The 26,488-nt window shown below is 42.7% G+C and overlaps 1 protein-coding gene across 2 annotated transcripts in view; it reads left to right on the top strand.

Moving 5' to 3' along the window:
• The window catches only part of fbxw8 (F-box and WD repeat domain containing 8), a 140,691-nt gene that overhangs the window by 67,807 nt on the left and 46,396 nt on the right, over positions 1–26,488 (top strand). For both annotated transcript variants that reach the window (XM_068005699.1, XM_068005698.1), the window contains exon 6: positions 23,820–24,016. In XM_068005699.1, coding sequence (XP_067861800.1) covers positions 23,820–24,016 — 197 coding nt within the window. The remainder of the gene's footprint in view (positions 1–23,819; positions 24,017–26,488) is intronic.

The following is a 26,488-nucleotide window of genomic DNA, read 5'->3' as shown; positions in this document are numbered from 1 at the left end:
ATCTGTTGTCCCTAACAGCAGATACTGTAACTGTCGTGAAGGGAACAGCCGCAGCCCAACTTCCACCAACATGCATTGCTTTATATACTATAATTGTAACACTGTGGTTGCTGAATTTGCAAGACTTCTACTTTTAGAGTGCTCTGTGCCAAGGTTATGAATAATATTTCAGAAATATTAGATTCTGAGGTTACTTGGAGTTGCACAATGTGTGCATTTTGAGAGTGACTAATTTATCATGAAGAGGTCTGCTATAAATCATGGACTAATATCTGTATGATGATACAGATCATGGCATATCTACTACATTGCAAAATTGGCCTGTAATGTTTTGTCAGAGCAGTGCCTTGTGAAATAATATAATTATTAGTGGTAGTTTTGCCATTTAATATTTACATTGAAGTGCCCCATCTCTCACTTTTAACATTTATGAATTCTATTGTAACATTAAATAGAAAGTAATGGATGAGATTAATTACCAGACAATAACTTAATTGGCGGGGTAGTTACGATACCCTAAAACATTGGAGCAGAGCTCAAATTTATATTATCATCTGAAACTAAAAATGAGATTACTACCTTTAAAAACTATCCACATTTTCTCATATTATAAGAACATAAGAAATAGGAGCATGAGTAGGCCGTACAGCCCCTCGAGCCTGCTCCGCCATTCAAGATTATGGCTGATCTTCTGCCTCAACTGCACTTTCCCAGCCTCTCTCCATATCCCTTGATTCCCTTAGTGTTAAAATATCCATCGACCTCAGTTTTGAATATACTCAATGATTAAGCATCCACAGCCCTCTGGGGTAGAGCATTCCAAAGATTCACAACCCTCTGAATACAGTATTGTTCATAATGTAGCTTCTCTACATATAATTAAAAATCTTGAATAGGCCACCACTTCTTGACAAATTACTTCCTGTTGTACACAATTTTTTATCACACTTTTCTGTTAAAATTTTGATATGTTAACTGTCACAATGTAGATGCAGTATGGCGGTAGTGACAAGGTGGCTCTGTTGAACAAGTTTCTGAAGTGCCTCCCAACTCTATCGCTATCTGGTACAGTAAAAAAGTTATGTTCGTCAACTGACTGTAGGCAACAATACAGGTAATTTACTAACATATAATGTTCCACTTTGTCACGAGTACAAATTTCTGTGTCACATCTTTTTTAAAAAAGTGTCTTGAAAAAATGTCTTGAGAAAGAAAACCGGTTGTTTCCTATTGGTTTCTTCTGACCTGTAATTAACAACAGCGGAATGAGCCGTTTATCTCAGGAAGGCAAATAGATCTTAAAAGGGCACACCAGATTACCCACAGCTCCATTTTGGCAACCGAATAATACATTGTGCGTAACATGGAGTAAAACAACATATCCTCCAGCTTTGAGCCATGTTAAGGGGGTAACCTCTAGTACTGGTTCATTTTTATTTGAGTTATTATTCATTTGGGGAGGGGGCTAGTTGTGCAGATTTAGTTTTCGTGTGTGTTTCATTTATCAGAGCGTTTAATGACATTGATGCCGTAGTGTTCAGGCAAGTGGCTTAATGCTTGGGACTTCAATCCTGCCAATTTATATCCAGAAGTAATCTGAAGTTGATATCTGGAAAATTGTCTGTTCAGTATATATCAAGTAGACGTCATCAATCATAAATCATCTGGGAGTGATTACGCAGTCATAATCTCTTTGTGGGATTTAAAATAACCTCATAAAGCTTGAGAGCAAAACTTGAGCAGTTTATTACTGTCTTCCGAACACCAAGGTGAAAAAAACTCAAGTGTATGATGTACATTGTGAATTTCGTGGTGCACATTTATTCCTTGGTGGATTTGTTTTATTGATTTTTCTTTTATCGAGTGTGATGCTGGATAGTGACATTCCGTTTATTCTGTGCAACTGATGTCTGATGACATCCATATTGAAGGGTTACCAATTGTGGAGTAATTGCTGTGATAAACAGTTGATTACTAGGAAATAATATTGTCTGTATATAAATTGTATAATTATATCTACAGTACACATACTTCCGACATTACTGGTTAGGGATGCATACATAGAATAACAGAAGTTACGTTCATAAAATTAATGAACTGAAATGCAGTATAACTGTATATATGCACTACCATTTGGAAAACAATCAACATTCTGAATAAATAAGGATTGTTGCATATTTGGTGCATGTTTCTGCACTGAAGTTGTTGGTTAGTGTTATTTGTGTGACTTTAGCGCCCTTGCATATTAAATTTGTTTTCCTACACTTTGGCATTATACCAGCATGATTTTATCACTAATTGCATTGTGAAAATGTAACTGAAATGAATCAAATAAAATGCTTTAGTTGAACCATTAGATAAAATGGCAGAGTTGTTTTGATAATGAGCAGATGTAGCTAATGCATGGAGATTTGGCCATTTTCAAGTCCCATCTGCTATATGCCTGCCTGGATTTGGCGGTGAGCCACTGCTCAGCAGACAGACATGACTTTCTCACAGTCACATCATTTGTCTCTGGTAACGAGACTGCCTGCAGAACCATTAGCAATTTGAGAAAAGAAAAGCCATTTAGTGTAAGTGAACATAGTTTTTTTTTGTGTAAATAAGTAGGTGATGAAATTGCACAATACATAGGTAACAGACAGCTGACAGGCTGTGAAGAGTTGATCAAAGTTGTGAATTAATTGATTTTTTTTGCTGTGAGTACCACAATAATAGGGGTCAAAGCTAACTTCAAAATTTCAGGGATGCCAGGGAAAAATATATTTTTCTATTTGGTGGGGGAGGGGGATTAAGGGGAGATTGGGGCTAGAGGCTCGAAGTAGGAAATGTTCCTTGAGTTGCAATTTTTATGCTTAGTCAATAATTTAGTGTATTCTTTCACTGTAACCATATACTTAGTATTGAATTTGACAGTCTCATAACATTGTGATTCGGTATGCTTGTCGGACAGTGCTGGAACAACATTTATAAGTGTTGTTTCCTCCCTTGCTAAGCAGGTTTTATTTTATGTTAAAGACTCTCCTAAACTATCCATCCACAGCAAATTAATTTAAAATTGGAAAAAAATGCCTCTGTGGTATAGATGAGGAGCTGGGAGAGGTAGATGTAGAAAAGAGCTATGATAGACCATAAAGGATCAAGCATAGCAAGAAAATAAAGAAAAACAAGGCAGAACAGGAGAAAGAGAGAGAGATGCATTGGAGCAAACTATTGTTTTTATTCTGCAAGTACCCATGCCACACTCCTTGCCCCACAGTATCTAAGGAATTGATTCAGGTATTTAGTTGAAATAGTTTATTCACCAGAGTGGTGCTTTACTCTGCCGAATAAATGTTCATCACCTCAATGATTTTGCATTGGCAGGGTGTAAAGGTGGGCTTTTATTGCTAGGGGGATAGAATATAAAAACAGGGAGGTATTGCTGCAGTTATATAAGGTATTGGTGAGACCGCACCTGGAATACTGCATACAGTTTTGGTCTCCATACTGAAGAAAAGACATACTTGCTCTCGAGGCAGTACAAATAAGGTTCACTCGGTTAATCCCGGGGATGAGGGGGCGGACATATGAGGAGAGGTTGAGTAGATTGGGACTCTACTCATTAGAGTTCAGAAGAATGAGAGGCGATCTTATTGAAACATATAAGATTGTGAAGGGGCTTGATCGGGTGGATGCGGTAAGGATGTTCCCAAGGATGGGTGAAACTAGAACTAGGGGGCATAATCTTAGAATAAGGGGCTGCTCTTTCAAAACTGAGATGAGGAGAAACTTCTTCACTCAGAGGGTAGTAGGTCTGTGGAATTTGCTGCCCCAGGAAGCTGTGGAAGCTACATCGTTAAATAAATTTAAAACAGAAATAGATAGTTTCCTAGAAGTAAAGGGAATTAAGGGTTACGGGGAGCGGGCAGGAAATTGGACATGAATTTAGATTTGAGGTTAGGATCAGATCAGCCATGATCTTATTGAATGGCGGAGCAGGCTCGAGGGGCCGATTGGCCTACTCTTGCTCCTATTTCTTATGTTCTTATGTTCTTGTGAATGGCCTTGCCAATGTTGCACACTTCCTGTAGCCATTTCCTCTCCAAGATTTTTTTTAATGCTCTAACAGAAAGAGCAAAGGAAGATACTTGACACATGAGGGTATTTAAAAGTCTACTTTTTCATGTGCTTTCAATACTTGTCGTCCAAGTTGTGACCACTGGACTGTTTTAAAATAATAATGTTTTAGCAGCCATCTCATTAATTAGCCCCCACCCTCTCCTTCACCCAATACCACAAAAGAAATGAAATGCAATCATGAAATTTAGCACCATTGCAACAAAATTGAATGCAAATATATTTTTTTGCTGCAGTAAGGTTTTCTCTACATATGTTCTTTCCAAACTGTCAAGTTGCTTTGTTAATGCTTCATGATTGGAAAGTTTTTCACTGCTGGTTGGTTAACAACTGGTAGATTCCAGCTCTGACACTAGAATAGAACATTATTACGCTCATTGTGCATGAAATTTTGCACCGCACCTACCCTTGTATTGTTACAAATCCCAGGATATAGTGAACATTATCAGTTCCTCTAAGATTCACCCAAGATGAATTCCAACAGTGGAGTTATGTAATGTTGGTCCTCCTTTGTGGAACGTTAAGTGGGGTCTCTGAGTTAAACTGGCTCTAAGATTACATTCTTAGCAATGGGAGTTTTGAACCGAGTGTGGCAAACTCAATAGTCTGTTACCTGTATGAGGCAAGTTCACAGTACTCCAAGGCACTGGTGGATGATTGAACAGTCAATCAGGCTCATTGATGGGACCTAGTGGGGTAGACCTGTGCCTGGGGCTGTGATTCTTCTCACTCGGCTCCAGATAACCCTGCAGGTCAATGCCCTAACCATTAGGGTGGTATTAGCTTTGGGCTTACAATGTTTGAAAAAATATATATATTGCATAATATACATTTTTAAAAACAAGAAGCGGGATGCTTACCTGTTCTCTGTATTGGTAAGCTGTGCAGTTTCAGTTGGTTAAACTAAAATAGTTTTATGCACTTTTGGGGGCCCCTTACCCTGGACTCCTTCAAATCTACACTTGTTTTCTAGAGCGTTTCCTCATAGGTGACACTGCACACTCTATATCAGGCAAAGGGAAACTAGTTAGATGGATGTCTCACGTGAAAACTCTTGAGCATAGTTATGGGTTTTCATGCATGTTGGATACATAAGAAATAATTGTAAACAATTTTACAACACCAAGTTATAGTCCAGCAATTTTATTTTAAATTCACAAGCTTTCGGAGGCTTCCTCCTTCGTCAGGTGAACGATGTGAAAATGAAATCCTCGAAATGAAATCGCATTTATAATTCACAGAACAATGCTTGGTGAGTACAGACAGTTTTTTCAACTGCCCGTTGCCAAGGCAATCAGTGTGCAGACAGACAGGTGTTACCTGCCAGGTCTCACAGAATATACAAATCACCAAAAAAAAACAACAAACAAAAAAAAACAGAGATAGAGAGGTAGAAACATAGAAAAGACAGCAACTGACCCGTTATATTAAAAACAGATAACATTTGTTCGCTGGTGGGGTAACGTGTAGCGTGACATGAACCCAAGATCCCGGTTGAGGCCGTCCTCATGGGTGCGGAACTTGGCTATCAATTTCTGCTCGACGATTTTGCGTTGTCGTGTGTCTCGAAGGCCGCCTTGGAGTACGCTTACCCGAAGGTCGGTGGATGAATGTCCATGACTGCTGAAGTGTTCCCCGACTGGGAGGGAACCCTCCTGTTTGGCGATTGTTGCGCGGTGTCCGTTCATCCGTTGTCGCAGCGTCTGCATGGTCTCGCCAATGTACCATGCTCTGGGGCATCCTTTCCTGCAACGTATGAGGTAGACAACGTTGGCTGAGTCACAGGAGTATGAACCATGCACCTGGTGGGTGGTGTCATCTCGTGTGATGGTGGTATCTGTGTCGATGATCTGGCATGTCTTGCAGAGGTTGCCGTGGCAGGGTTGTGTGGCATCGTGGACGCTGTTCTCTTGAAAGCTAGGTAGTTTGCTGCGAACGATGGTCTGTTTGAGGTTGGGTGGCTGTTTAAAGGCGAGTAGTGGAGGTGTGGGGATGGCCATAGCGAGGTGTTTGTCCTCATTGATGACATGTTGAAGGCTGCGGAGAACATGGCGTAGTTTCTCCGCTCCGGGGAAGTACTGGACGACAAAGGGTACTCTGTTGGTTGCGTCCCGTGTTAGTCTCCTGAGGAGGTCTATGCGATTTTTTGCTGTGGCCCGTCGGAACTGTCGATCGATGAGTCGAGCGTCATATCCCGTTCTTACTAGGGCGTCTTTCAGCGTCTGTAGGTGTCCATCGCGTTCCTCCTCGTCTGAGCAGACCCTGTGTATTCGCAGGGCCTGTCCATAGGGGATGGCCTCTTTGACGTGGTTAGGGTGGAAGCTGGAAAAGTGGAGCATCGTGAGGTTGTCCGTGGGCTTGCGGTAGAGTGAGGTGCTGAGGTGCCCGTCTTTGATGGAGATTCGTGTGTCCAAGAAAGAAACTGATTCTGAGGAGTAGTCCATGGTGAGCTTGATGGTGGGATGGAACTTGTTGATGTTATCGTGTAGTCTCTTTAGTGATTCCTTGCCGTGGGTCCATAGAAAGAAAATGTCGTCGATGTATCTGGTGTATAGTGTTGGTTGGAGGTCTTGTGCAGTGAAGAAGTCCTGCTCGAACTTGTGCATGAAAATGTTGGCGTATTGGGGTGCGAATTTGGTCCCCATGGCTGTTCCGTGTGTTTGGGTAAAGAACTGGTTATCGAAGGTGAAGACATTGTGATCCAGGATGAAGCGGACATAAGAAATAGGAGCAGGAATAGGCCATAAGGCCCCTCAAGCCTGCTCCATTCAAAAAGATCACGTTTGATCTTCTACCTTAAATACACTTTCCGGCCCTATTCCCATATCACTTGATTCCCTTAGTTTTCAAAAATCTATCGATCTCAATCTTGAATATACTCAACAACTGAGCATCCACAGCTCTATGGGGTAGAGGATTCCAAAGATTTACAACCCTTTGAGTGAAGGAATTTTTCCTAAATGGCCGACCTCTTATCTTGAGACTATGACCCCTAATTCTAGACCCTCCAGCCAGGGGGAAAAAGCCCCTCTGCATCTACCCTGTCAAGTCCTCTAAGAATTATATACGTTTCAATTAGATCACCTCTCATTCTTCTAAACTCCAGAGAATTTAGGCCCATTCTACTCAATCGCTCCTCATAGGATAACCCTCTCATCCCAGGAATCAATCTAGTGAACCTTTGTTGCACCTCCTCTAAGGCAAGTATAGCCTTCCTTAGGTAAGGAGTCCAAAACTGTACACCGTACTCCAGGTGTGGTATCACCGGAGCCCTATATAATTGCAGCATTTTAGAAATGATAATCCGGGACAAAATTAACAGTCACTTGGACAAGTGTGAATTGACTAAGGAAAGCCAGCACAGATTTGTTAAAGGCAAATCGTGTTTAACCAACTTGATTGAGTTTTTTGATGAGGTATCAGAGAGGGTCGATGAGGGCAATGCGGTTGATTTGGTGTATAAGGACTTTCAGAAGGTGTTTGATGAAGTGCCGTATAATAGACTTGTCATCAAAGTTGAAGCCCATGGAATAAAGGGGGCAGTGGCAGCATGGATATGAAATTGGCTAAGTAATAGGAAACAGAGTAGTGGTGAACGGTTGTTTATCGGACTTGAGGGAGGTATACAGTGGTGTTCCCCATGGGTCAGTACTAGGATCATTGCTTTTTTTGATACATATCAATGACAATTTCAAAATTTGCAGATGACACAAAACTTGGAAGGGTGGTGAACAATGAGGAGGATAGTAATAGATTTCAAGAGGACATAGACAGGCTGGTGGAATGGGCGGATACGTGGCAAGTGAAATTCAATGCAGACAAGTGTGAAGTGATACATTTTGATAGGAAGAACGAGGAGAGGCAATATAAACTGAAGGGTACAATTCTAGAAATGGTGCAGGAACACGGATATCTGGGGGGGTATATGTGCACAAATCGTTGAAGGTGGCAGGGCAGATTGAGAAAGCGGTTAAGAAAGCAGACTGGATCCTGGGCTTTATAAATAGAGGCATAGAGTACAAAAGCAAGGAGGTTATGATGAATCTTTATAAAACACTGGTTTGGCCACAACTGGAATATTGTGTCCAGTTCTGGGCACCGCACTTTAGGAAGGATGTGAAGGCCATAGAGAGGGTGCAGAGTAGATTTACTAGAATGATTCCAGGGATGAGGGACTTCAGTTATGTGGATTGACTGGAGAAGCTGGGGTTGTTCTCCTTGGAACAGAGATGGTTGCGAGGAGATTTGATAGAGGTATTCCAAATCATGAAGGGTCCAGACAGAGGAGATGGAGAGAAACTGTTTCCATTGGTGGAAGGGTCAAGAACCAGAGGACCTAGATTTAAGGTGATTGGCAAAAGAACCAAAGGCGACATGAGAAAAAGCTTTTCTACACAGTAAGTGGTTGTGGTCTGGAATGCACTGCTTGAGGGGGTGGTGGAGGCAGATTAATTCGTGGCTTTCAAAAGGGAATTGGATAAGTACTTGAAGGGAAAACATTTGCAGGGCTGTGGGGATAGGGCAAGGGAATGGGACTAGCTGGATTGCTCTTGCAGAGAGCCGGCACGGGCTGAATGGCCTCCTTCTGTGCTGTAACCATTCTTTGATTCTTTGAATCTATGTTGTGAACTTAAAGCTAAGCATCACGTCCTATTTTCCTTAAACCATTATTAGCCAAATGCAGGCAGGAATAATAATATGTTCAATATTTTGCAAATATGTATATTTTTTTAAAACCTTACCGACCCTCTCAGATAGTCCAGTGGACAGATATGTCACAAAAAGTTGTGTATAATCTTCCTTTCTCCCCACCAAAAGGTGGGAAATTGTGCAAATACCTGGGGCTCGATTTTTGGATATCCGAGCGGGTGCGTTCGTGGCGGGGGGGCTTCGAAAATTGGGGATTCCCGGGGCGGGTCCGGAGCCCGGCTCCAACCTGCCCACTTCTGGGTTCCCCAATGACGCACTTAGATGTGCGTGCAGCCCCCGCATGCGGGACTCCCGCTGGCAATTAAAGCCGGTGGGATCCCACTTAAATCAATTAATTTAATACTTCAGGTCGTTAGGAGACCTGATTTGGAGGGGTGGGATTTTCAGGTCGGCTGAGTGTGTTTCCCATACTGGGGGAAACACTCCCAGTTGAAATGGACGTGTTGCAGCCACCAGCCTGTGGCAGCTGCAAAGGTCCATTTGACAGGTGGGGCGGGGTGGTGGGGGGACCCTCATTGCAGGAGGCCAATCTGTCACTTTGGACAAAGTTTGGCCTGCACCACCCTCCTCCTAACACAAAAAATCACAAACTTGCAACCTCAACCCCGATGTGCAGACACATTTACCTACCTTGCGGACCCCCTCAAACGTACATCTTGCGGATGGGGGTCGCCATAGCTGCAGTCATGACCTCCTCGGAGGACGAACAGCATCAACAGCCTTGCTGGCCATGCCGTCCACCTCTGACACGTGGAGCTCCACAACACAGCACTGACACACATCCACCTGCACAGCAGGAGGGAGGGCAACCGCAGAGAGAGATGCGTCGCAGAAGGTACTACGCTCGCCACACGGTCTACAGACCGAGGCTCAGCTTCCTGGACCTCTCTGAGGAGCAGTGCACACGGAGGCTCAGAGTCACTCAACATGTAGTCGTGGACATCTGCAGCCTCCTTGATGCTGAGCTGCTCCCGGCTGGCCCAAGCACCACCTTCTTACCTGTCGCTGTCAAAGTCACCACTGTCCTCAACAACTTCTGCTCTGCATCCTTCCAGGGTGCCACCATAGACATGGGCAGTGTCTCTCAGACGTCTGCACAAAAGAGCCCTGCAAATACACCTGCACCCACTCTGCAGTGACACAATGTGTGGCATCAGTTGTGGGTCTTCGTGGTGATCCTCAGGAAAGGGCATTATTGCACAAACCAGACAAGATTTGCAAAGACGTGGCAGTAGTGGTGATAACAAATTTTTATGTTTTTTTTCAAAACAAACAAAAGTAAATCAAAAATATGACATTTTGTCTTACACCCTTGTGCATCCCCTTGGTGCTCACAAAACCTTCGCCTTGCGTTTATGGGAACCCCTACATGGTGCTACCCCTGTGGCTTCAGCAGAGGCAGTGGCAGGTTGCTCTTGTCCATGCTCTGACCGATAAGATGCTTTGCGCGGACGCCCTCTAGGTTTCGGTGCCCATGAGGGCCCCTCCAAAGACTGCTCCATCTGCACCCGTGCAGGGGCAGACTCGGCCACATGGAGAGGGGGCAGCGTTGCGGGTACTGGTTGAGGGGGGCAACGGGTGAGACGTGGGAGCGCTTTTGAGTGGCGTCCCCACTTCCATGTCCCCTTTCATCATCATCCCTCTCCTGGCCCAGGCCCACATCACTCCTTCCACCCTGCTGGACGACAGTTTGGAGGACTTGTGTGAAGCCTTGGAAGGCCAGTTGTAAGGTATCTGTCAGGCTGTTTAAGGCGGCAGAATGTTGCTCACCCTGAATCCGAACGGCCGTTGTCAGGGCCTGAATGGACTCATTGTTGAGCCGTGCTTGAAGCTCGATGGAGGCTAGCCTTTCCTCCATCGCAGACATTCCCGCATCTACCCGCGACACTATCTCAGAGATGCCTTCACGTCCCTGTGACACTATCTCGGAGATACCCTCCTGTATCTGTGCCACCATTCCACTCATGCAGGAGTTGGACTCCTCCATCCTCTGCATGATTGTGGAGAGTGCGCATGGCAACTGTTCCAGTACCTCAGCAATGTGCTGCAGGCCCTCGATGACTCTCCAGCTGAGCAGAGCCTGGAGAAGAGTGCTGCCACCTCCGCGGACTCTCCACGGCTGCCCCGCCACCAGAGTCTGCTCGTGTTCACGTGTATGGTGACTCACCATGTGCAAGCCCAACGGGGACCCACTGAGGTGTGTGTATCTGCGCTGGTGGATGGCTGGCTCAGATGTGACGATGCACCCTGAGAGACCGGCAGGTCCTCTGAGGAATCGCCCTCCGCCATCACGGTGCTCCCAGATGGCCCTGCAAGAGAACAGAAAGCAATATTAAGCACGTGGACAGATGTTGAGGTGCTGCAGATGCCAAGTGATGCTAAGATCATTCGCTATCATGAGTGCTGAGTGTTTGACATCTGTCACCAGCCGCTTGTGCACTCCCAGTCTCGGCGTCCGCCACGGACAGGCACTCCAGCGTCCAGCTTATTTCGAGTGCCTGCTGCTCTGCGTCTGTTAAGACCACCTGGTGTGGCGGGCCCCCTCCGGTCCTTGCCCTCTCCCGGGCATTCTGGCATCTCTTCTCCTATCAAGGCAAAACACAGAGGCGTGATTAAGTGATGGTTGCATGGTGACCCGCTGCATGCATTGGTGTGGGTGGGGTTGAGCGTGAGGGAGATGCATGGGAGGGTGCGTGTGAGACATAGCCATGAGATTGTATGAGGATTGGGTTGCATGGTAGTGTTCGAATGGGGACAGGGGCGGTGAGTAAGTGCAGGCAAGGCGAGGATGATAGTTGAGTGGATGTGAGGAGTGATGCGAGAGCGTTGTGGTGGCAGTGCAGAAGGGGTTGTGTGGTGCTGGAGGTGATGTGGAAGACGGAGTGCAGGAGAATGCGTAAGTATACTCACTTTTGCTGACCTGGTTAGGTCATTAAATCTCTTCCTGCACTGCACCCAGGTTCTGGACACACCGCCACTGCTGGTGACCTCCTCGGCCACCTTCAGCCAGGCCTTCTTGGTGGTGGAGGGAGGGCACTTCCTCCCATCCGATGGGAAAAAGATTTCCCTCCTCCTCCTCACCCCATCGAGCAGCACCTGGAGTGAGGAGTCCGAAAACCTTGGAGCAGCCTTGCCTCTGGGCTGCTCCATGCTCCTAAATTGGTTGTTTGCTGCAGGAGGAGCATTGGTGGACTGCCCCTTTAAATAGGGCTCCTCCTGCTGACAGCCTGTGATGCGGGTGCGCAGTGCAGGTCTAGGACAGGAAACCCGGAAGCCAAGGTAAGTGCCTTCAGTTAGGCTGCGATTGCGTGCGGAGCACCCCGAATTCACTGGGCGCGTTACCCACGCGCTCCGTCGACCCCCCCCGCTGCCAACCCGCCTCCCTCCCAATATCGGGCCCAATGTCTCACTAGAGAGGGGGCAGGAAAAGGGGAGTAGACTGGTGTGCAAAAAAAACCTGGCACTAACTGAATGGGCCAAATGGCCTGTATCAATATTGTGACATTCTATGATCGCAATAAACTATTTTAAAAAATAGGAACTGAAGCAAACTGTCTAATGTTTTTTGAACTGATGTGAGCACAATAAAGCTAATACATTCTGCTGTGTTTAAAACCATCTTTATTTTTAATTTACATAGTTGAATCCTTTTAATTTTACTCTACAATTTTTAAACTAATAGGGCTAAACTTAGATTTGTTGAGAGCTTTTAGAATATCCTCCCATTGCTTCTAGTGTTGTCGTTACCATTCCGGAGAGTGGCTTCACACATCACGGTGATATAATGCAGATCAAGCTCCCAATCTGCTGCCTCACTATAGGGAGATGAGTAGCAGAGAGCAGGTGCCTCATGGAAGGTGGTCAGAGTGGCACTGGTGGAGTTCTATCAAGGTTGTAAGTCTTTCAGTCCCAGGCAGTGCAAACCTGGAAGATGAGAAAAATGGAAGGAAATTTAGAGAGTCATATACCCAAGAGAAAAGGAAACAAGAAGTTTCCTGGATCATGAACCACAAAAACGTCACCGATCATTAATGCCATGATCTCTGTGATTCTCCTGATAACAGCAAGCCTTTGTTATCTTCGGCTAGGCCTTGCCTGTCAGTAACACAAGTTTATAATCTTGCCCTCATGTTTCTTGAATCCTGAAATCCTCACCCAAGCACTAAGTTGGAATCGAAAAAGAGCTAACCACAAAGGTAGTTCAGGATCATACTGCTTGGTATGTAATAATACTCTAATCATCTCAAAAGTGATAACTTCATTTCTGGTTTAAATAGTTAATATGAATGACTACAATCATAATTCTCCATTAAGCAGATGTTCTTTGATCCTGTAAGTAACAATATGGGTAGTCTGTACTGTACTCTGAAGGGTAATTTTGTTTACAACCCTGAATTGATGAGATTGGAATTGCACTTTGAAATTCATCTGCATATTCTCAAATAGTTGGTGCTCTGGGCAAACAGCAGTTTAATTCAAATCTGCATATGCAATGATTGAAAAAGCAAATATCTTTTATGAAGTATTCTAACATGCTGGTTGTGAACAATTGTCTAGGGAAACATATTTAAGGGGCTACCATTAGTTTGAAGGGTCTTGAAAGTATCTTTATTGTTCTATATTTTTCTGTCTATGCCAGATGTCAACTCCTCTCATGCCTAGTAAAAATTATTATTTATTCAATCTTTGCAATCAATTTAACCTAAGTGAATCAGTTCAGTTGTATGTTATACCCTAAAGGATTTGATAATTTTTTTTGAGTCTGTATTTTGTAACCAATTTTTATAGTGCAGTTTTGAAAATATATTTTCTAACCTCCACAATACTTCATCTTTATTAACAGTATCTATATAAATGAAAAGTCTGGAGTCTAGTGCATGTCTGTAGTGTCAGACCTTTCAAAGGCATCACACCTGAAAGTGTGACCTCAGAGTTGTTACAACTCCAAAGCATCACACGTCAATATGACGACAAACCTTGATTGGCTTAAATAATCACTTATCTAATCAAAAGTAGCACAAAGTACCAATGAATAAAAGTTGACCCTGAACATTATTTAATCACATGTGCAAGACAAGGTGCCATGGGTACAAACTGGTAAAAGTCATGTTTAGTTCTGATACCAGCAAGCACTTTTTCATGTGAAGAGTGATCAATACCTGAAATGGTCTTGCAGGTAGGGTAGTGGAGGCAAAACTCTGGACTTATTCAGGATGCATCTAGATGCTGTGATTGGAAAATGCAGGTTTCTATGAAAAAATGAGCGACAGAAGTGTGTGTTTGCCGTAACAAAAGGGTTCGAGGAGGAGATGCAGCAATTAGACAGGAGTGTATTAGATAAGGAAGTAAAAAATGGTAGAACTCGAGGTAGGACAAGGCATCAGGCCCGAACGGCATTCACCCTAGTATTCTGAGGGAAGTCAGAGAAGAAATAGCAGAGGCTTTGACCGCTGTTTTTCAAACAGCCTTAGATGTGGTAATTGTGCCAGAGGACTGGAGAGTTACCAATGAAATCCCTCTATTGAAAAAGGGAGAAAGGCAGGTAACTGGAGGCCAGTCAGACTAACATCGAACGTGGGTGAGCTTCTTGAGAGATGGGATAAAATTAATACTCAACTAGAAAGACATCAGTTAATTTAGGAAAGCCAGCGTGGATTTATAAAAAGCAAGTCATGTCTGACACATTTAATAGGAATAATACAGTGTATTAATAAAGGAAATGTTGTGTGTCGGGATTTTCAAAAGGCATTTGATAAGGTGCCACATGGTTGATAAAACTTGATAGAACCATGGCATACGGTATTAAAGGAAATGTGACAGCCTGCATAGGAAGTTGGATAAAGGAGAGAAAATAGAAAGTGGTGTTTTGGATTTTTTTTTTGAATTGGAGGATTGCGAACTATGGAGTCCTCAGGGGTCAGTATTGGGGCCATTGCTCGTCTCAATATACATTTTCAGGCTGGGTATAGGGGCCATAATATCAAAATTTGCAGATATTACAAAAATAGAGTTTGCCTGCTCTTTAAATAGTGCCATGGAATCTTTTACATCATCTGAACAGGCAGACACTGCCTGATAATGCAGCACTCCCTCAGTCCTGCACCAAAGTGTCAGCCTAGACAATGTGCTCACATTCATAGTGGGATTTGAGACCACAAACCTCTGATTCAGAGGCAAGAGAGCTATCACCATGTGCAGGCACATGGGAACAACACCAACTGCACGTTCGCCTCCAAGTCACACACCATCCCGACTTGGAAATATATCGCCGTTCCTTCATCGTCGCTGGGTCAAAATCCTGGAACTCCCTACCTAACAGCACTGTGGAAGAACCTTCACCACACGGACTCCAGCGGTTTAAGAAGGCAGCTCACCACTACCTTCTCAAGGGCAATTAGGGATAGGCAATAAATGCTGGCCTCGCCAGCGACGTCCACATCCCATGAACAAATTTCTTTTAAAAAACGGAGCCAAACTGGCACTTAAGAGGACGTCTGATTGAGGCGCTCAAAATTATGAGGAGTTTTGATAACGTAAATCAGGAAGAACTATTTTCACTGATAAGTGAGTCAGTAGCTAGAGGGCAAAAATTTACAGTCATCACCAGAAGAAGGCAGAGGTTAGGGAAAAAAAAATCATGCAGAGTTCCAGGATGGATTACCCCATCAGTAACAGTGGTGGATGTAGAATCCATAATAGCTTTTAAAAATTAATTTGGATAAATATATGAAAAACATTTTTTTTAAAAGGGTATGGGGAAAGTGCAGGGGAATGGGACAAAGTGGATAGTTTTTTCAGAGAGCTGGCATTGGTGCAATGGGCCAAATGGTCTCCTTCTGTGCCCAAAAATTACATGGGCTGAATGGCCTCCCTCAATTGTGCTGATGTTTGTAAGTATTGTGAACAGAAAATGAAGAAATAAAATCTTTTTTTGTGAAGACTACTGTTCACAAATCAGTGACAAAACCAACCAATCAAATTGCTTCAATAATTTCTTCACTGTTTTGAGCTATCATTTATTTTCCCTTTTCACTCGGTTCACCATTTACAGCTAAAATATATTTGGAACATTAAACACCAAAAAAAAAAATTACACAATTTAGGAAAACCCCATCTTACTCAACTTGCCCATAAATTGGTCATTTAATGTTACAAATGCCTGCAAGATGTCCCTCCCCCTGCCCCCCCCCCCCCCCCCCCATCTTTTACATGAAGTTTGAGTTGGAAGTTTTGTGGTGGGCCTTGGGTGTTTGGAATTTCCAGCTGATGTAAACACATTTTGGAGTTGTGTGATGTACATGGAAATCATAGTTTCCACTATACACCCATGGAACTTGAATACCCAAAATGTACCATCTCCACCCATGATACATGACAACCAATTAGAAAAGGGCCATGATAGTGCAACTCCTGTTCCCCAATTCTGTATGTCTGACAGAGAGAGATACATCAAGAGTTGCAGTTTTCATCTTGCTTCTGTGGAACTACAGTGTTGTGACTGTAAGGAAGAAAATTTACATTATTTTCAGTATTTTACATTTTGCAATATAAAATAAAAATTCTCCTAGTGTTGTTTTTGATGAGGTTTTTGTGTCACCGAGGGGAACTAATGCTTGTAGTTGAGCCCGAGGGGTATGTTTAGGACGCACTTTGATGCCTATTCCGGACATTGCAGCCATGCACAGGCCATGATGAAAGACCAACTGTTCAGGTGCTAGTTATTCAAATTTGACAATTGGGGAAAACCTTCCTGGAGAGTGCTTCTCCAGTGACAGCTTCAGCAAGAACTACAAATCCACTGTGGGAAATGAGGGGTGATATCTTTTATAATCATGCAAATAACTGAGAAAGGGAAGAAAGGTTTTGGTGGGGAGGAGGAAAGAATAAATGAAGTACTTGCATCGTAAGCAAATATTGCAAATCCACTGTGGTAGGTAGTGAAAAGAAATGTAATGCATCATATATATGCATAGGATAAAAGGTTTTAGGCAGCGAAGAACAAAGTTACTTGCATCTTAAGTAAGATTTGTAATGTGGTAGGTAAAATAATACAAATATTGGGCCAGAATTTGCTGGCAAAATAACAGTGAATTTAATTTTATTTTATTATTCGTTCATGGGATGTGGGCGTTGCTGGCGAGGCCGGCATTTATTGCCCATCCCTAATTGCCCTTGAGAAGGTGGTGGTGAGCCGCCTTCTTGAACCGCTGCAGTCCGTTTGGTGACGGTTCTCCCACAGTGCTGTTAGGTAGGGAGTTCCAGGATTTTGACCCAGCGACGATGAAGGAACGGCGATATATTTCCAAGTCGGGATGGTGTGTGACTTGGAGGGGAACGTGCAAGTGGTATTGTTCCCATGTGCCTGCTGCTCTTGTCCTTCTAGATGGTAGAGGTCGCGGGTTTGGTAGGTGCTGTCGAAGAAGCCTTGGCGAGTTACTGCAGTGCATCCTGTGGATGGTACACACTGCAGCCACTGTGCGTCGGTGGTGAAGGGAGTGAATGTTTAGGGTGGTGGATGGTGTGCCAATCAAGCGGGCTGCTTTGTCCTGGATGGTGTCAAGCTTCTGGAGTGTTGTTGGAGCTGCACTCATCCAGGCAAGTGGAGAGTATTTCATCACACTCCTGACTTGTGCCTTGTAGATGGTGGAAAGGCGTTGAGGAGTCAGGAGGTGAGTCACTCGCCGCAGAATACCCAGCCTCTGACATGCTCTTGTAGCCACAGTATTTATATGGCTGGTCCAGTTAAGTTTCTGGTCAATGGTGACCCCCAGGATGTTGATGGTGGGGGATTCGGCGATGGTAATGCCATTGAATGTCAAGGGGAGGTGGTTAGACTCTCTCTTGTTGGAGAAGGTCATTGCCTGGCACTTATCTGGCGCGAATGTTACTGCCACTTATGAGCCCAAGCCTGGATGTTGTCCAGGTCTTGCTGCATGCGGGCTCGGACTGCTTCATCATTTGAGGGGTTGCGAATGCAACTGAACACTGTGCAATCATCAGCGAACTTCCCCACTTCTGACCTTATGATGGAGGGAAGGTCATTGATGAAGCAGCTGAAGATGGTTGGGCCTAGGACACAGCCCTGAGGAACTCCTGCAGCAATGCCCAGGGGCTGAGATGATTGGCCTCCAACAACCACTACCATCTTCCTTTGTGCTAGGTATGACTCCAGCCACTGGAGAGTTTTCCCCCTGATTCCCATTGACTTCAATTTTACTAGGGCTCCTTGGTGCCACACTCGGTCAAATGCTGCCTTGATGTCAAGGGCAGTCACTCTCACCTCAATAATTGTTGATTTTAAGGAATAGTGGAACAAAGATTATTATGGATTTGTTACACAGATAGTTGTAGTCACTTGTCTACCTTCTTGGTCATAGCTCAGGGTATGAGACCTCCAGGAGTACAAAGGCAAAACAATAGGATAAACATATTTAAAAATTATATTACAAGCATCAGGATTTGGTTTTAAAATAAAATGCAATGTAATTATAAAGCTCAGAATGTGTCAGATCTCTGAGAAATTGTACATACTTAACTGCCTAATTATTAATTACAAAGGGTATTTTTTTGTGCTCACTTTTATAGCAATGTGTTTTTAAGAGGTCATTCTCTGGTCAGTGGTTGAGATGGCATTTACTGTTGCTACCTGACCTTTCCATGCACCTAATTTTGATTGTGCTAAATATATAATAATGGTGACGTTAAATGTTCAATTACATAATAAATTAAATAAGTAAAGTAATGAAGAACGCATTACTTTGTATCCCGAAGTATTTCACTCCCATGTTAAGTAGGGGCCACAGTCTCCTCTGGGACTAAATTTAGTAATTTCGGACTTTATGTGCTAAACTCTGTTTAAAGACACCGTGGTGTTTCTATGTACCTGTTGTGTTCCCAAACAACAGTATGCAACATTATCTACATTATTCTGGTTATAAGATTCCATTTTTTTAAAAAGTGTGTGTGTGTGTGTTTCACATCAAGTTATGTTGTAAATACTGCTTTGTCACATATGATGAGTCTTCAGTCTAAGCATATAGTCATAAACCATTGCTACCAACCATTAAGGAGCATCTTTTCATTGTGAGAGAGGATGGACCAGATCTTCGCGGCATACGTCGTTAATTACATTTTTTCCTGCACCTTTCAGCTCGAAATTTTTTTGCACCGTAATTTGCTGGAAGTGTGAACTTATGACGGTGTGACAAGGGCATCTGGGACCTTAGTGAACGACGGGACCAACAGTGTATCTCCTTTAACCAGTGAGATTTACGGATTGAGAAACAGAAACGATGGATAAGGAGCTTGAATTAGAGTCAAATCATGTACAGAGAAGGAGAGAAAGATTGGATTAAGAGAGAGGGGGATAAAAGCCAGAAAGGAAAAGTAAGAAAGTAATTTAAAAATTTTAAATTTGACATTTTTTAAATCTCCAACAACAATTTACTATATGCACGAATGAGATTGAACCGCTTAAATTGTTCCCATTCTGGGCCAGAGAGGTTGATTGGCATTGCATGAACAATTATCACGTCGGTAAAAAGGAACTTAACTTCTGCGGTGAATTTAATGGCCAATTAATGTGCAAATCCAGCAAGTTCTTAAAAATAATGAGCAGGTTAAGGGTGAGATGCCGTTTGTGTAAATCAAACAGCGGAGCAGCGACAATCGACCAGCAAGTTTTGGAGATTCACAACTCACGCCGTACCTCTGAATCCCCTGAATGTGCTGGCAAACATGCACATTACTAACAGCATGCGTCATTAACGCGGCATTATTATCCAGCAAGATTTGACTTGATATTTTGTTCTTGTATAGCTGTAAATGCTCTGCAGCTGTAATGTGTAGAACTCATGCATTACTTTGTACTTGGCACTGGATTGTACCAGCAGGCACCTTTCGGGCTCTCGTATTTATTGTTGGAAATCTAATTGCTTTGCGGGCTTCTCATGAAGCAAAAAGGGGGAACCTGACCACAACTGTAATGGCTGAAAAGGCATCCATCGTGAAATGAAATGCCAGTTGAAACCTTCATTGAAGTAGCATGAAACTTTGTAAGAACTAGTGCGTGTAGAATACCTTATATTTAAATAATAAAGGCAGAGGCAAAATTGTTTAGTTGCATTTGAGAAGCCAGTGACTTCTAAATGAAAAGTAATTGAAGCACCATAAACTTGCTTTTAATTAGAGTTTAGCAGGAAATATTAGGAATGATTCTTTATGATTTATATCTTGCTGTAAGCATTGGTGGAATTCAGCAGTGTTCTGTATGTAGAATACTTGCAGTCCAGAACCAGACTAAAGCTGCTTTCCCAAGACCTGATTTAAGTAAAACTATAAGGATGGACATTTTATTTGATGCAAAAGTGGATGCAATATTAAGTGAAATTTATAAGAAACAGAAATCATTAGAGTAGGATAGAAGATTGTCTGTCTGACAGCTGTAATATTTTCACCAAAAATGAAAGTATCTTAAGTGTTCCAACACCCTATATGTTGAGGTTACTTGGGTAATTTTTAACACATCTTTTTATACAGTTACAATGAAATGCTTTAATTATTAACTATCGCATTTTCAGTCAAAACCCTTTTGTTCATTCCCGTGATTTGCTTATGCAATCACTGGGATTTCACCTGCTCCCACTACATTAATGCACTTTGTATTGATTCCAAGTCTTTGAATTTAGAGATCTTCTGCGACAGGCAAGGGAGGGAGGGGGGGGTGATTTATTTCAACAACTGTATCATGGCACGAAACAGACATTAATTATTGATTGGTAAGTTGTAAGCTGAGACTCGGCTAGGGTTGATTATGTCTGGCCATCAGCGAAACGTCAGATTATCAGACGCATTAGCTGTGAGGATCAAATTGGAACTGAGAGTGGTGCAGGATTTTAGAAAACACTGTCTGAAATGATAAAACTGATTGTTCGGCTGATCAATGTTTAAAGAAAAATTCACTCCCAAATACTGTTCTGCAATAGGCTAATGTTACTGTGGGGAATCCATGATTCAGATTGTGTTTTGTGCTGAACCAAGTATTTGCCAATCTTCCAAGTGACAAATCTCCCTTAACACCATGGCTAATCTGTGCTAATTTTGTAGCTCCAGATAATACCCTAAAGCAACATAAAACATCACTACAGTTTAAAAAAATTATGGAAGCTCTCAGAGCAGACAGAGCTGTGATGTGTTGGCATTTTATGAGCTGTGAAAGTCTTCGGACAGATTCTAAATGAAAGGCCAGTTTGTCATTGACTTCAAATAGTTCACACGCTGTCATTTTTGGACAGATCATTATTAACCCCCAAGTATTTTAGCTACAGAGATCAATATAGGACAGTAAAATTATGGTTGTATACTAATCTAGTTCCAATCTAGTTTGTGTTAATTTAACATTCATTTTTTGGCCTACACATGAGTCCCCTTTGGATAGACATTTGAAAGAGGTTAAATCTCTGTTCATTTGGGCATGCAATTTGAAAAAAGACTCTGTTGGTAAGGTGAAACAAGGGAGTAACTGAACTGCCCAGAGTCTGCCTTTTCAGTGCTCCAGGAATGATGTCATTACACTGCTGGAATGGTGCAGGTTACAAGGAAGGAGCACAATGCAGGGATCTTCCACTCACTCCATTTTACAATGGGCTAGAATTTACTGTAGTCGGCAAATGAACAGCGCCCGCTGTTCATTAGACTTTCCCTTGTCCATGTACTTTCCATGAGCTTTTGCGCTGGAAGTTGCTGGAAGTTAGAGACCTACACAATGCAGCGCCCTCTACAGGGCATCTGGGACCTGTGTGAACAGGGCAAGCAATTATGTATCTCCTTAGCCAATCAGAATGAAGAATCGTTAATGAACAGCGCAGAGTCTGAACCAGGAAGTGTAAGTTAGAATAGTGAATTCAATGTCAGATCAGGAACAGTAAGTGAAATGGAGAGGGAAAGAAAGATTAGATTAAGAGGGAGAGAAAAAGAACAAGTTTCTAAAAAAAAATTTTACATCTGCCCTCGCCTGAAGTTGCTGACCGATTTGCGCATAAATAATGGTGAGCACTGTTAGTTTCACCGTTATTTTGACAATAAACTCCTGGCTCATAGACGTTTTGAAGGCTGCATAATACACTGTCTGCGAACACCTGTGACACTGTTCTTAGAAACTACAAAGTGTTTTGCCCTATTGCATACGGTCCAAAAATAATGTAAGATCCAAGTTTCCTACCTTTTGTCAAACTAACAGTGACATTACTGCTTCATAGGATTTTCTTGCTATTTTCTGAAATACTCAGTATTCCATTTTTAAACTGCCAAAATAATAATTAATGTGAAACATACTTGCTTTTCACAAATTCAGTATCCTTTACATAAAGTGCATAGGAAACAGTGACTCATAGATTTCAGCATGTAATGCAAATTCAGTTGGATTTAAAAGAAACATTGTTTTTTTGTAATTTTGTAAGCAGTAATGGACACTGAAGGTGGGGAAATGTGGATAACATAGTTAAAAGCCCTGTATTTTCATTGTTGGGATGTTGGTTTGAATCCAGGGCAGATACTGCTCTTAAGTAGATGCCATGGGTCCAAATGTAATGGCCCAAATCTTGCTGAAGTGAGGCATCTCGTGGCGTGTGCCGTTAGTTAGAGATTTTCCTGCACCCTTCAGCTCAAAATTGTTTGCCCTGGAAGTGCGAGCTGATAATGGTGCATGAGGGTAATGGGGCATCTGGGACTTTGCCGAATGACAGGAAAAACGGTCTATCCCATTAACCAATGAGATTAAAGGATTGAGAAATAAACAGAGGAACGATGGAGAAGGAGGATGTATTAGTCAGTCAAGTACGGAAAGAAAAATAAAGAGAGAGAAAGAAAGATTGGATTAAGAGAGAAAAAAAAGAGAGAAAGGAAAAGTAAGAAAAAAATGTATAAGTATAATTCAAGCTTAATGTGCAAATCCAGCAAGTTATTAAAAATACGTGGAGGTTGAGGGTGAGCCGCCTGGTGTAAATCGACCAGCAAGTTATGGCGATTCGCAACTCATGCCATATCTGTTCTTCCACTGATTTGCGTATTAATGATGGCATGCGTCGTCAACTCGCCGTTATTTTTCCAGGAAGATTTGGGCCAATGAGTTTGGGAAGTGTATTGCTCCCCTGACTCCACCACACTTGACCGGCCTCCCTCCCATTGCTGCTCCGCCCTTCCCCCTATGCACCTTGGGGCCACTGCGAGGCAAGCGACCCGATATTCATGTCTTCAAATGGGCAAGCTGCCTGTGGAGGCTCGATAGCCACTGGCAAATTGCCTAAATTATTAGGCCTAATTACGTGGAAGCCTCGAGTCTCTCAGTTGGGGCGTGACTGTCTGCGAAGCACTGATTTTGGGCCCGAAAGTGGGGCCCAGATGAATTTCGACCCCTAAATGTGTGATTCTCTCAAAATGTGGGAGGTACGAGTCCATATAAATTACCTGGATTGTAGTACTTTAAGCCCTGGTGGTGAACCAGCTGTAGTACTAATTGTAATGTGGTATGTGTACTGATCTCTACCTATTTGATTTCAAAAAAGCATGTTGTTGTTCTGCAGTGTTTTTACCTGTTGGGAATTAATTTTTAACATTGGCCTGAATTAAATTGCTTGAAGTGCATAATACAAAGTAACTTAGAGGGATTGAAAGCTGTTGAGTCTTGCGTTACTATTTCATCATCTGTCTGATTTTAAACATAATGTCCAAGCCCGCTTCTGAGCCAGATTAATGTGCACTGTGCAATTACTGCATTGTGAAGTTTAATCTATGAAATTTCCCCAGTGATATGAGAAGTGCTACGCATTTTTTAAATTTAAAACAATTACTGGGTTGTCTGAATGCACGATGAGTTAAAAGGGCTTTAAATAGAATTGTAATTGAACATTTTAAAAATTCATATTGTTCACATGTATTTTCTGAGCCTGTGTTATATAATCATATTACCAATTTCCTCTTGTGTTCACTTGCAGGTGCTGTTGATATATGGAGCACAGTTCTTGCACGGGAACCAGTACATCATTATCAGCATAGCCAGGATATTCATGCTATAGCTATAGCATCAGACAGCGCTGTGATAGCAACTTCCTCAGGTTATCAAGTAAGATTAGAATCCAGTGATGAGAAAGGATACTGGCGAAAAGCATACCAGTTTGAACTTCAGAAACTGGTGGGTTTGTATCTCTAGTTCATTTACTAGTCACTGCTCAGTGCTTTTTATGAGCCCATTCATTGTCACAGATTCAAGAAATTAGTATGTCATCAACCCTTAGAATGGTTAACATATTTCATGGGGATGGGCAATCTAAAGCAAGAACAAAGGTTAACCAACCATCAACATCCTGGGGGTCACCATTGACCAGAAACTTAACTGGACCAGCCACATAAATACTGTGGCTACAAGAACAGGACAGAGGCTGGGTATTCTGCGGCGAGTGACTCACCTCCCAACTCCCCAAAGCCTTTCCACCATCTACAAGGCACAAATCAGGAGTGTGATGGAATACTCTCCACTTGCCTGGATGAGTGCAGCTCCAACAACACTCAAGAAGCTCAACACCATCCAGGACAAAGCAGCCTGCTTGATTGGCACCCCATCCACCACCCTAATCATTCACTTCCTTCACCACCGGCACACTGTGGCTGCAGTGTGTACCATCCACAGGATGCACTGCAGCAACTCGCCAAGGCTTCTCCGACAGCACCTCCCAAACTGCGACCTCTACCATCTAGAAGGACAAGGGCAGGGAACACCACCACCTGCACGTTCCCCTCCAAGTCGCACACCATGCCGACATATATATATATATATATATATATATATTGCCGTTCATCGTCGCTGGGTCAAAATCCTGGAACTCCCTACCTAATAGCACTGTGGGAGAACCTTCACCACACAGACTGCAGCAGTTCAAGAAGGCGGCTAACCACCAGCTTCTCAAGGGCAATAAATGCTGGCCTTGCCAGCGACGCCCACATCCCATGAACAAATTTTTAAAAAATCAAACCTATTTACGGTCAATATGAATAAAGTAACAATACTTGCATTTATAGAATACCGTATTATGTTGAAAGGTCTCAAAGATCTTCACGCAATTAAATACTTTTGAAATGCAGTGACTGTTATTATGAGAAAAGGTCATTTAGCCCATCAAGCCCATTCCCATCACAGATCATGTACAATTTATGCCATCATGGACTCTGATCTATCCATTCAATTTGCTGAAGAAGGTAATCATCTAACGGAGAATCTTCAAGAAGATAACACTGTGAAACTTATCCATAATCCCTCAGATTTAGTCATGCAAAACTCTCAAATATTAATACAAATTTACCTCTCTGGGTTGCTGCATTCACAGATGACTCTTCCATGCTCCCTGCAGCACAGGAATCAATGCCTTATTTTTAAAATCTGCTATCACTTACTCAAACAAATATTTATCTAGTTTATTTTTCAAGGATTTAATTGACACAACAATAACTGCTTTTGCCAGGGGTTCATGATACCATGGGGATAGAACATTCTTGTTATGCCCATGATAATGTTCTGCTGCTAAAGTGAAAATAAAGGTTTGTTTAAGGATGTTAAGTAAACACTGGGTGAATTAATTCACAGGTCTGTTAAGAGACTGCAGACCTTGTGGTTCTGGTGTTTTCTACCGCTCTAGTATCTTCTGTTGCTAGAGAGTTTGTACATTGCAAGTGACAGCCTCTTTTTTTCAAGCGAGACACATAAATTAGTATTGGTGTGCTGGAATCTGAAGTATGGCATATGGATTGTGCTTGCACATGTGAAGCCTTAATATTACTAGTAGCATTGCTCATAAGTAGTCTGGAAAGTTGGCATAGTTGTGATATTTAAGTTGAAATGTGTGTGCGTTCAAGGTAACTGGTGAAATATTTTGTATTGGGAAGTGGTTATTGGAGCATTTGGTGGAGAGAGTTTGAATGTTAGTGAGTGGGGATGAGGTGTGAGAGGAGAAGGGGGGATATGGGGTTGGGAATAGTTGCGTAGGTTAGGGAAAGAAAGATGTACTTTCATTTATATAGCACCTTTCACAACCTCAGGACGTCCCAGAGCACTTTACAGCCAACGAAGTATGTTTTAGATGTAGTCATGGGAAGATTTGAGTGTGGTGAGTTGTTTGGGCAGCAGTAATAGGGAGGGGAAGTATTTGGGTAGAGCTTAGATATAGATAAGGGATGTGAAGAGATGGAAAGATTTGGGGAGCAGATGGAAGGGAGGGAATAAGGAAGTTGGTTGGAAGATGTAAAAGAAAAATTATTTTTTATAAGTGTTTGTGATGCTATAGTGAAGGAAGAAAATGATTATTGATGGGAAATGGCACATCAAATGGAGATGCAGAGAGAGATCAGTACATAGTAACAGATGTTGGCTGGAGTATGTAATGTCAATAAGGGGTTGGGAGAGTGGCCATGGACTGGAGCAAATAATTTAGGTGTAAAGGAATCAAAGTGAGTGGGCTGATGTGTGGCAGTGGGCTTCAATAAATAATTTTGAGATGACTTTTGGGAGGAGTCAAGAGAGAAGCCATAGACTGCAATAATTAACTTCGGCATTAAGCTATAAATAACTTCAGTGCGAGGTACAGAGATTAAACTCCAATGAAGGTTGGGTTGA

The sequence above is a fragment of the Heptranchias perlo genome, chromosome 25, assembly GCF_035084215.1.
Source record: "Heptranchias perlo isolate sHepPer1 chromosome 25, sHepPer1.hap1, whole genome shotgun sequence".
Lineage (NCBI taxonomy): Eukaryota > Metazoa > Chordata > Chondrichthyes > Hexanchiformes > Hexanchidae > Heptranchias > Heptranchias perlo.
The sequence above is the reverse complement of the archived record's forward strand: the minus strand, read 5'-3'. Positions and strand labels throughout refer to the sequence as shown.